Source organism: Dermacentor silvarum, chromosome 9 (assembly GCF_013339745.2).
Source record: "Dermacentor silvarum isolate Dsil-2018 chromosome 9, BIME_Dsil_1.4, whole genome shotgun sequence".
In the NCBI taxonomy this organism is placed as follows: Eukaryota; Metazoa; Arthropoda; class Arachnida; order Ixodida; family Ixodidae; genus Dermacentor; species Dermacentor silvarum.
Window position 1 is genome coordinate 74,554,181 of NC_051162.1, and position 12,725 is coordinate 74,566,905.

Below are 12,725 nucleotides of genomic sequence, written 5' to 3' on the forward strand. Positions count from 1 at the left end.
CATTACACTACAGTGCGTCTACACGTTTATCGTTACCTTTATCGAGGCTTCTTTTATTTTTGTATTAGTCTGTGTGCTAAATAATTCGTGTGATAGCAATTATTTTATTTCAAAGCTGATCTTGGTTGAAACACATGGTAGTTTTTTTTTAGTCTGAACTGGCGTGATGGTACAGGACAAAGAGTCTGCGTATTTCTCATGCTAATAAATTATAGGCGTGTAGTGGTGGCTAGCCCGCATAGGATATATGTTATAAATCAATAATAATGTACAGAAATGGGGTCAGATTTTATCAGATATTCAGTGACATTGGTAATGTTCAACTTCCTACAAGGATCAGCAGTGGAACTAGGGAAAGTATTTTTTGTTACTGAATAACCACGTTTAGTAGAAAAAAATTAGCTTGCGCGCATGATAAATATATCTGTCCTGACTGTCCCTGAATGTTTAAATGAAGCCTACATTTTGGCAAGTTAAATGCTACTGCGAAGTCCAAGTGTTCCCATTTGAAAATGTGATGCACAAGAAGACTGGCACTAGTTACAGTAATTTCGTATTTTGAGTGAGACACATATAATTGTTGAGGGGCCGAATCTGCTCAGTAGAACATAACATTTGGCTTACAGAAATCTTATATCATTTTATAAACGAACACTAGGTCTTGAACGTTGTATAAAAAGTGAGCGAAGCAGCTGCGGCGTAGGTTTACTATAAACAGCCGCAATATCGAAGAAAACAGCACTAAGAACATGGACCAGAAAGGGAGAAGAGAGGACAAGCGCTAAAATTAGCACACTTCCTTACTTCCTCCTTTGTTGTTCCAGTTTTTAGCACTGTCATCTTCAATGGATTCACACCAACCATCTCGCGTTCAAAAGCGTCAATATATATTATATTGTAGTGCGCAATTTAAAAAGAAAGACCCGTAGTAAGAAGTACATGTAGGTCGTGTCTGAAAAGAGGGCTGATTAGGGGTCTGTGACAGTTTTGATTGTAATTTAGGATAGCCGAATTACAAACGAAAATGGAGCTGGTAAACGCAAAAGGGGACAAAAGATGTTTGCTTCTGGTGTGCCAAACAAACATTTTTTCCATCTTCTTGCATATAAACAAGCGCAGGAACACTGCAAGATGGTGCTACGGGATATTTGTGCACATATAATTTCTGTTTTGTACAGAGACTCTTAGCAAATGCTTAAAATGACTTACAAATAACTTTGGGCTTCAACTGATAAAGTGTAAGAATAGATTTTATGGTAGTGCATCGTTAGAAGATCACACGCATCCGAAAGTGGAGTCAGCCAACAATTCTACTTACCTGTTCTTAGCTTCTAGAAGCGGTAAAGGGTCTTATCTGTGTATGTGAATTAGTCGACCACGCAAAGGATCTGCGGCGGAACTGTATTAAAGATTCAAACTCACTTAGCCTACATTTAGAAGGTACTCTTAAGTCATGAAAAATAGGTTGCAGGGATCATTTAAAAGTATATAAATACACCATTTTTCCAGGCCAGCTAAGAATCACTATGGCTGAGCCTCATACCCCTGGGGCTTCAGAAAGTACCTCTGTCACTTTTGCACTTACCTATTATAGATTTAACCCGTTAGACTTGTCATCAACGTTAGACGTCAGTCACAACATGATTTTTTTCACGAGTGGAATAGTCTTCCAACGTATTGCACAATAATATTCTGTGGCCCGCGTACTCTGATAACTCTTGCAGCAGCTGAGTGGTATTGGAAAGCTTCAAGGAAGGGCAGGAATATGCAAGAATGGTGACTGTATAGCACATGATCTATTGGGTAAGTGATAATTTTAGAAGTACTTAACGGAGCGTATAATTTATTACACATTCCCAATCAATTTGAAGAAGCACACTGTGCAAGTATTTATTAGTTCAAGAATGAAGTAATAAAGCATGAATTGTTGCATAAGTATTCTCGCAAAACTTCCTACTTCGCCATATTCACGCTTAGGGTTTGTAGTCTGATCATTGTAACTTCTGTGAATGCTGATTTACCTTGAATCGAGACCGATGTAAATTCGAACATATTCCTCAATATTCAAGGTGTGTTTTCCCTTTCGCTGCATATTCTGAGGTGGGTAACTGAAACAACCCTCTTCAAAATTATCCGTCGCGTGCCGAACGTAAATAACGACTTCATCTTGCAAACAAGCTTGTTCACCTGCAATGACCTTTATAAATGCGGTATTAATTAAAGCATCTTTAAGTACCTTCGCAAGCATATAACATTACACAACTAAGAAATATATATGTTACACTAGCGACCAGTTTGTCCCATATTGAACTACAGAAATTATTATTCTGTACATCCACACCTTTATGAAGGTCAGTGACAAACTAGTCACACCTTATTCATAGCTTCTAGTCACAGGCAAGAGAAACCAAACGATTATTTTTGCATTGTCGGGACTATCACCATCATGCGTCAGGCGGTTAGAGGAGCCACTCTAGAACCGATGTGGGGCATTTCTCTGCGAAACGTGGTTTAATGCATGCAATCGGCATACCAATGTCACCAGTGTCAATTTGATCGCATTACTGAAAACACAGCGTACTGGTAGTGCTGTACACATTTTCAGCGAACTGCTACTAGATGCTCGCGGCGCTTTAATCATAGTCTTTTGACTAAAGTAGGCTTTAAATCCTACTTTTATCCATCACTATATACTGCTCAAATAACAAATATTTTAAAAAGTTGAGTAAGTTTTAACAATAGTGCTAGACCAACACTTTCCGCTCATTTGACAGTTTACGACTGGTATTCGCTGTAAGAAAAAAAGACATCTTACTTTCCTTGATGTCTCGCTGATAAGCTCACCGCTCTTAATTCTTTGAGAGAATAAACATTTCAGGGCAACACTTTCAGATCCGGCACTGTCTTATCTACACGGTCTGCTTTTCCTGTCATGCATCGCCAGATATTCAACATTGTATTCAATAGTTACTTTAAAAACTATTCAAAAGATGATAAATTTTATGTACATAATCTATCCATACCTTGACCTACCTGTGTGACACCTTAAATAATTCAGCCGTCTTTTTTTCAAGCGCCGCTCTCAGGCGCCCGCTTCCTGCGTTGAGCGTCGGCATGCCTCGTCCGCCCTCGGCGTAACCCAGCGAACGCGGAGCGCAGCGGGGAATGAAAGAAGGCGATAACGAAGAGGGCGCAAGAGGAGGCTACAGTGAAAGCATGAGGCATCAAAACGGGGGATAAGAGTATGGTGAAAGGGTTAGGAGAAAATCAGAGCATTGCAATAGGTCTGAGACCACGACAAAGCCCCACCGGATGGCGCTCACGTCAGCGAATCCGTGGCTGCAGCCGTCCGGGGGACCGAAAAAAAGAAGCAGAAAGCTGCCTTTCGCGCACTGAGTTCGCCGCAAGCGTTGCCTGGTAAAGATTACGGTCGCATAAACTGCACTTGACGAGCAGCGGCAACTGCGTGGCCGTTCTGTATATATGGCACCGCGCGTCGTGGCTACGCCAGTCGGTGTACTGATCGGTGCGATGCCTCAATATATCGCGAAATAAAAGCACGTATAGAGCTGCGCTCTCATTTGGCATTAATAAGCATTATAATTGTCTGTGAATTTCTTATTCTACCATTTCATATAGTTCAGATGTACTTTTTTGCAGATGGCCGAGAGGCTGCTCAACAAGTGGCGGGGGTATTTGCAGAAAACTACAGGAAATGTCCCGATAAGGAGCATCTGGGGGTACGCATGTTCTCACTGCCTTTAAAACACTAAAAAGTTCACTGGTTAAATTCAATTCAATGCAAGATCTAACTAAATGTACTATCGACCCAGAAAGTATACGGACCACGGGATCTCAGAAAGCGCTAAAGATCCGAGCAGCCTTTAAAAGTAGCCAGTAAAACTTTTGTTCGCATATACCAGTAGAGGCTGGAAATGGGAATACCAGGCTGCGTTTTGTGGCTGCGGAGATATTCAGGTTTTTGGTACATACCAAGTTACTAAGCATATGGGACAGAAACTTGGAGGTTAACAAAGAAGCTCGATAACAAGTTAAGGACCGCACAAAGAGCGATGAAACAAAAAATCGTAGGAATAACGTTAAGAGACAGGAAGAGAACGGTATGGATCAGAGAACAAACGGGGATAGACGATATTCTAGTTGGCATTAAGCGGAAGAAATGGAGCTGGGCAGGCCATGTAATACGTAGGATGGATAACCGGTGGACGACTAGGGTTACAGGATGGATACCAAGAGAAGGGAAGCGCAGTCGAGGACGGCAGAAAACCAGGTGGGATGATGAAGTTAGGAAATTCGTCGGCGCAAGTTGGAGTACGCAAGCGCAAGACAGGGGTAATTGTAGATCGCAGGGAGAGGCCTTCGTCCTGCAGTGGACATAAATATAGGCTGATGATGATGATGAAGTTACCGAAACGACCATGCGAGCACCAAGACGTAGGTGCCTAGATAGATAGATAGATAGATAGATAGATAGATAGATAGATAGATAGATAGATAGATAGATAGAAACTGTCAAAGTGGCACATGTTTGCCAAAAAATGCTTCGCATTTAAAATACCCAGAACCTACCTCACGATGATAGTCGATGGTTATGCATTCAGCATTCCCGCAACGTCCTGACACGATGTAATGATGAAGTATCTTTATTTAAAGCCTGTAATAATCACTTTAAGATTTTCGTTGCTTTCTCTTTATGCGAAATACACTGTCTCTGATATCGGCCAACTTTTTTGTGGCACTGGCTTTGCATGTTCGCCCATTAACATGACAGCATGTATGCAACTGTATGAGGACCGTAGAGACGATGGAATGACGAAGAAGGAATGGCGTTGACAGAATGACAGAGTAGTTATGGGAACGATGACATGGTGGTAATAGGATCACGATTATGATATGATGAGGTTGGTAAAATGACGACAGCGTCACGATAACGGTATAAGGACAATGGGATGATGCAAGTATATGATGATAAAGGCGTGACGACGACGCTTTCACGATACCCGGATGAATTGAGAATCAGGAATCACGGTGACTTGACCACGACGACATGACGATGATGGTAAGACAACGCATGCACGACACCGACTGTGTGACACCGACGCAATGATCGTGATGGCATGACAACGGCGGTCAAATCACCAGTGAATGATCACTTCATCATTACATTAAAGTAATAATGAAGGAATTACATCTATTGAATGACGAAGGCGGTACGACGAAAACACCATCAGGACAATGCGATGGCGTTTCTGACGATTAAAACCGTAAATCGACAACGTGACACCGATGCCATAAACACATTTGCATGACGACGACTGTGAAAGACGACAGCATAATTACGATTTAAGTACGGTCAGAGGACAATCCCATTATGTAAGAAATACAACATTGTGTATCCAGTTTCCTGCTATTCTATGAATTTTATATTTTAACTAAACTATCATGTGCACGTCATAGACATTAAATGACTGATTACATGTTTCCAGATTCTTACTAAGCAAAATTATTTTACTTATTTTGACTTGTATCTTACATGTACCAGCTGTTGCTGAATGTGAATGCATGTAACTTCAACAAATTGGCTACAAGAAATGCATTTACACCGATGTGTCAAGGATATCCCAGCAACAATAGAGAACATAACACACCTACTTTCGGCCCTTTCCACAGAAAAATGCACTTTTTGACTGTCATCGGTACTGCAAGACTGAGGGTGGATGGCATTTTGGATTTTATACCAGCAATAGCACATGCCAGGTGAGCTTTCACTTCCTAATTATAATAATATTGCCGTCGCCCGCGCTGCTCACGCAAGGGAAATTGCCCGTGACCGCCTTCTGAACTCCCAAGAGAGTCAAAGGCGTTTGTACGACCAGCGACACCGAGACGTGCACTTCCCGCCTGGTTCTTTGGTGCTTCTATGGTCTCCGTCGCGTCAGGTCGGCCTGTCAGAAAAACTGCTGTCGCGTTACACAGGCCCCTACCGAGTGCTTCGTGCCGTGACTCCCGTCACATACGAGATCGCCCCTGACGCCCCATCTACTTCCCAGTTCAGCGATATCGTGCACGTTACACGACTGAAGCAGTATCACCCTCCCAGTGATGACATGTAGACGCTCCGGGACGTCGCTTCTGCCGCCGGGGGATTATGCTACACCCGTGTGGTATTTGATTGTTTGACCGAGGCGCGCGGGCGCCATCACTCGAGAAAAGAAGAGGAAGAACGAGCTGGGCTCGCGCTGTGAACCTAACCGGTCAGCGCTGCAACCGCTGTTGTAAATACAACCTGTAAATAGTTGCCCGTCTTACTGACTCGTTCTTCGCGTAACAATATTATAATACTAATAAAATTTATTAGTATTATTATGGTTTTATTATTGCTACGGAGCAATTACCTCATTGACCAAAAGCAGGCCTATTACGATTTAAATTACCATGAGTATGATGACGTTGTGACCTGGCGCCTACTGTTAATTCTGGGCAGTGCTAGATGTATATGCGCTTGTAAAAATACCTGTATATAGTCGCTCCTGTGCATCTTTCTGCTTAACATATTTGGTGGAGTTTTGCCAATTTTCTCCTTGCCACGGAGTTACGGTGGCTAGATGGGTAGGTGTGCCGACCGAGCGTAGTTCACCACTTCTCCGCATCATGACGCAGAAGTGGCACTGCGGACAGTATAACGGCTGAGCTGCGCGCAACGTCGGCTGCGCTGCGTAGACGAGCAGCGTGTTTGATAGCTGTCTCTGCTCTAGCTTTGAAGTACGCGCTATACAATGCCATTTTGAGCAGTGTAGGCAAAGCCAGAATGGGGAATTTGTTGCTGTCGTCTAGTCAGAAGACACGATATGCTGAAGTAATTTTCTAGCTTGGCGATTGGTCACATTTATTGGTATAAACGCGGTGCTCCAGCCCATTGCATTAAGTACGTAGATGCATTTTTTCCATGCATAAAACAAAACTGCAGTGGTTTTATACGGTATATGGAAACGTGTTTACGTGATATTTAGTGAGTTCTAATGTTTCAATTTCGAAAAATCCAGCTATTGTGTTTAATGCTGCCTCAGTTACGGTATTTAAATTGTTAAGAGACGAATTGTGTTGTTAAGTGCATATGGTTCACTGTTCGGTTGCAATAAAATAAAGTAATACGTCGTGGGCTAAATTCATGAATATATTTAAAATACAAGAAACGCTCTCATAACTTGAGTCAGCAAACGCACCAACATAAATAGCCTAGCGCCAGCAAGGCCGCAACGTTGGTCCACCACATCATAACATTATTCACAGCACACGCCTCCACTTCAGGTGATTCTTCTTCTCCCTGTTGCTTTCGCGCTTCATGTTATTGCCCTTTGACACGAAAGTAAAGGCGTATAATTGAATAGAACTTCACAACATTGTTTGTAAGCTCTTTCTTGTGCCGCTTACAGCCGATCAAATTCGGGGGATTCAGCTGCAGAAAGGATGCAAAGTCGGCGATACACCGTTCCTTCGTAACTCATTTAAACTGAAGCACAGCTTGAAGGCGTCTTCGAGCGATGCTACCAGTCTTTTTAGTTCTTCAGAAGGGAGGAACAGCCCTGACCTACTCATTCTGTTGAATTTATTAATGTCCCTGAGCAATCAGAGCACTTGGTTCTTTTCAGGAACTTCCTTGCTATGTCATAGCCTGCTATATAGAATATCAGCCTAGAATCACTTTTCTTTTTCCTGTAGCAGCGCAGTGGTGCTCGATGTCGCAGGCGCTGAGCACCTCATGTGCGGCTTGAAAATTTCCAACGTCGACGAGCTCATGGACGTACGCTTTTCGGTGTACCGCTTGCTCATTAACGTCGCCGATACAATCTAGCCACCGTACCAATACTGAGCAAGCTACTGAGCAGCTCGGGGTGAACATTTCCGCTATCAGACAGTGGAACAATTCCGCTGTCTTTGTCACAAATTTATAGCCCGACTTGCAGTTCGGAGCGAAGCAGTAGGTCTCCTTGGTGGTCTTGATTGGTGGAGCAACGCCGTCGCTAATCTCGCCGGTCATTTTTCGGACCTGGAACATTCTACATCGCTTAGGAACTTACAAACAGTACGAGAGATGCGGAGCTCTTCACCTTTGAAACTGACACGAACGGACGACATACAACTATTCCAATACGGGCGAGCTTTTTTTTTTTTTTTTTGCTCGCCGCCAGTCCTGCCAGCCCCCTGTAGCAGACGACGCGCGCTGCGGAACCGTTCTACTGACCGCAGCGCCAATTTTGCGTCATGACGCGGAGAAGCGGTGAACTACGCTCCAGAGGCGCCGGTCGGCACACCTACCCATCTAGCCACCGTAACGGAGTTTCGCAGCGTACCATCACTCGAGGTTTTCACCATGGCTTCCGGTGAATCAACCTCGACCTCACCGGCTACCGTACCTACCTCAACTTCCTTGACGCTTTCCACTCGCAAAGATCCCGGCGTCGTCTCAGGCTTCGATGGTGTGGACGCTGATGAGGTTCATAGAGGTCGAACCTCTATGAAAGAATCAGGAATAACAACAGGTGCGACCCTACTATCATGCTCGCGAATGTTATCTGTTACCTATAGGCGAAACACATAGAGTATGGTTTCAAACCCATGAACATGAGCTCCTAATTTGGGATGACTTAAAGCAGAACATTTAAGATTTATTTGGGACCCCGTGGGTCGACATGTTATTGCCAACTCGGAATTGCCCTCTCCCGTGCAGACATCCACGAAGCGTTATGTAACTTATATGCAAGACGTCTTAGCTCTCTCCCGCAAACCAACGACAACGTGGCCCAGGCGGACAAAGTTGTGCCCGTACATAAAATATTGCCGACAATGCCTTGAGCTTGCTCGTGTTCTCTGTATCAATTGTAATGCACACGGTGGTGGCCACAAGATTCACTTATTGATGACAAGGGAATGCATATATATCCACCCTTGCGCACAGCGTTGCATGCTCTCTTTGTTCGCACAGTGTTGCTGTCTTGATTGGCCGTTGCATCCACCTTTTTTTGAAGAATGAAAACACTGAACACACTCAAAACGTTGAAAACACGGATAGCACTGAAAGCACTCAACATCGATGCGTAGCACTCGACACTCCTAGGCTGTTTCAGTCTGCTGGAACCCGTGCGTGTAGGCCAGGCGGTCTTCGTGGTCTGGTAGATCGTCGCAGTGAACCTAGAATGTTGGGCGGGCCTGGTGTGCCTGCTGGTGGTCGGTCCTGTGTGACCTGCGCAGGTTCTGCGTTCGTGTGACTGCGCTCGGAGATGGATCGGCGGCGTCGTCGCAGTCATCCGCCTGGTAATGGATGCTTCGATAGAATGCTTCTGGTATTTTTCGAAGGTGCTGTGTATTTCGACGGAAAATCCGGCCATCCTCAGTCAGAACGGTGTACAAGCTCGGGGCCATGAGATATTGGACTTACGCCTTGATTTCCCATCTACCATTTCTGAGGGTGCGGATGACGTCTCCCTTCTGTACTGGAGCTAGTGGTCTTCCTGCAGTCCTTGCTTGAACATGTTTTTGGATGGGACCTGAGGATGACGCTGAAAAATCTGGAAGGAGCGTTCTCAGACTTCGTCCCATGAGCAGTTCCGATGGTGATTAGAAATACTCGAGAGGACACACCCTGCAGTTGAGAAGGCCCAAATAGAAGTCCTCTTTTTTGGTCTCAGTCTTGCCAGAAGCCGCTTGACCACTTGTACGCCCTTCTCGGCGAGTCCATTGGACCTAGGAAAACGTGAACTTGAAATCGTATGCACAAAGTCATAACGAGTCGCAAAATCTTTAAATGTTTTGACGCAAACTGCGGGCGGCCGTCACTGCAAACTTCTAGTGGTAATCCATGCCTTGCATAGATGGGACGTAGTTTATGAGTGACAGTTGTTGCACAGGTCTCCTTCAGGTGCTAGACTTCTGGAAAATTAGAGTAGGCGTCATAGAGAGAGAGAGAGAGAGAGAGAAAAGTTATAAGGGAAAGGCCGGGAGGTTAACCAGGCTGAGGCCGGTAGGCTACCCTGCACTGGAGAAGGGGGAGAAGAGATTGAAAGAGGAGAAGGAAGAGAGAAGTTCACAGTTCACACCTTGCACATTTACACAGTCAAGCGTTCATCGCTGAGTTTAGTCTCAGGCGGTCATACAGGCTTGTGCACTTCAGAAAACGCAGCAGCGCCTGTGTAGCCCTGTACATTGCAGACGCACGAGGACCCGGGCCCAAGATCTTCTCCTTCGTAAGAGGCCGGTCGTCTATGTGCCCAAAAGCACTCCGAAAGGCAATCCTCTCTTTTTCGTATGTGGGGCAGTCACATAAGAGATGTCTGGTGGTTTCCTCAGCACCACACGTGCTGCAGTTGGCACTGTCTGCCATTCCAATTAGGAATGAATAGGAGTTTGGAAAAGAAACTCCTATTCGCAGGCGGCACAGCAAGGTTTCTTCTTGTCGTTTAAAACCGAGTAAAAGTTCTAATTGCATCTTTGGCATATAGGCGCCGCTTGGTAAACTTTGGTGTATTCCATTTTCTTAGAGTTATAGTATGGGCAAGACTTCTGAGGTGCCGTGCTGCATCCGTTCTTGACAGTGATACTGAGATTCTTTCACATTTGTTATGTGCTTCACGGGCATCTTTGTCGGCACATTCATTGCCAGTGATGTTGACGTGCCCAGGTAGCCACTGAAATACAATGTCGTGGCCTCTGACCACCGCTTGATGGTAGCGTAATCGTACCCCTGCTACCAATTGTTCATGTGGGCTGCGGCGCAGAGCCGATAAAAGTGACTAATGCAGCCTTTGAATCACAGAATATAGCCCAATTATTTGGTAATTGTTCGTGCACATAAAGCACTACTCTACGGAGGGCGGCAAGTTTAGACCCTGTCGATGTTGCGACGTGGCTGATTTTGAACTTCTTACAGAATGATGCCGACGGAAGGAAGGAAGGAAAGAGTGCAGAAGGAAACGCAGGGAGGTTAACCAGTTCAGCACAACTGGTCTGCTACCCTACACATGGGAGCGGGATGAGGGGGAATCAAAGATGGGGAGGAGAGAGAGAGAGCACACAGCACAGCACACACATCGTCAGTCACAGTCTGTCAAATAACTACCGCACCAGTAGAGCTGGTCAGAGTCGAAGAGCCATCTGTATAAACGTGAATTCGAACAGAGTAGGAATCATGCATGCAGATGTAGAGAAGCTTGATTCAGGGCACAAGTAGGCAAGTCGGACTTCTTTGTAACTCCTGGAATGGAGAGCCGCTGCACTTATGGCTGCCGGAGACACCACAAAGGACAAGGTGGACAAGGTGGGAATGCAAAAAAACACTAAGGACAATTATTGCATTTTGATGGCGTAATAAAATTTACGAACGGCTAATAATAAATTAATATGTCTGCTGAGAAATCTGATGGTGTTTTGATCAATGCAACTCATCTTTCGGCAATGCCTTTTTGGTGCATATTCGCGCCTGACCAGAAACTTGAGGTGGCTCTTGATACAGTTAAAAACAGTTCTCATGAAAAATACTTCGTGGAATCACTTGTGTTGTAAGCAAGTGTCTAAAATGTTTGGGTAGAAATCGCAAATAGTACAGTGCCAAGCTTGGTGGAATTGGTGCGGTATGACCGAAATTAAAACACGGTTGCGGAATTCTGGCACCAGAACCCTAGCAGCTTCGAAATCAGGCGTTGATCTTTAAAATTCCGGAAAGTTTCGTTGATGCTGTATCTCAAGTGTGAGATGACACTACGTAATGGAGTATTTTACCATTGATTATTTATATATTATCGAAGAGGAGGTGGAAGAGCGTAGTCGGATCGAAACAGAAAGTTTGTGTGCTGCCATGCTGTAGGGAAATCGCAGCAACACTTGGTCATAACACTGTCAACGTAGTAGTCAGTAGCACGGCCCCTGGATAAAAAAAAAAAAAAAAAAACGTGCAGGCCGCAACTTTTTTTTTTTATCCAGCGGCCGTGTCACTGGTATAGGATGTACATAATGGGCGTTGGTGAGCTAGTTGCTACCTGACTTCGAAAACCAACAGCTTTAAAACGGGACTGACAGCACAGTCTCTAGTTTCCTCACTAGTCCCGTTTTTGGAGCAGTTTGTTTGCGAACGATTGACATGCTGGCATAGCGTCTCACGGTAGCGTTTCACACGTCACACTTTGCTAAAACTGATTATTGCCGTTTCCTAATGCTTCTGAAATTTGTACCCTTGGAATGTATGTGTGTACCTGAACTTTGCAATATCAGTTAGCAAATGTAGGTTGGCAAGTGAGCCAATATAGGTGCGAAGATGGGCGTTGAAATATAAGCCCCATCAGCGATCAGCTTACTCTCGCTGTCACCTTTCCCTTTATATTCCCACTGGCTTTGTACGAGGAAATGGAAGCGAAAGAGACGGTCGTCGGCTCCTCAGATATAGTGCAACGCATGCGGACGTTCTCTGCTGTGCGCGAAACAAGACAATGTGCAGGAAATCCGACGTAATGTAATCTCAATAATATAGAGAAGCAGGGTTGTTCTGAAGTACATTGTTTACATGCACGTAAAGGATGCCCTTCAAAGCTCAGGACAGTATTAGGCAAAGTAATTTGTATTTGTCGTTTCAGTCAGCTTGGCCAACCGAGAAAAACCGCCGTTCACACTGAAGGTTAATGAAAGAAATTATGGTGATACTATTTGCTTAATATTTC

The 12,725-nt window shown here is 44.6% G+C and overlaps 1 protein-coding gene across 1 annotated transcript in view; it reads left to right on the forward strand.

The window, feature by feature from the left end:
* Window positions 1-12,725, forward strand: part of LOC125940204 (uncharacterized) — a 34,253-nt gene that overhangs the window by 20,938 nt on the left and 590 nt on the right. Inside the window, exons 7-9 of the mRNA XM_049656020.1 lie at window positions 1,725-1,803; window positions 3,661-3,740; window positions 5,692-5,778. Coding sequence (XP_049511977.1) covers window positions 1,725-1,803; window positions 3,661-3,740; window positions 5,692-5,778 — 246 coding nt within the window. The remainder of the gene's footprint in view (window positions 1-1,724; window positions 1,804-3,660; window positions 3,741-5,691; window positions 5,779-12,725) is intronic.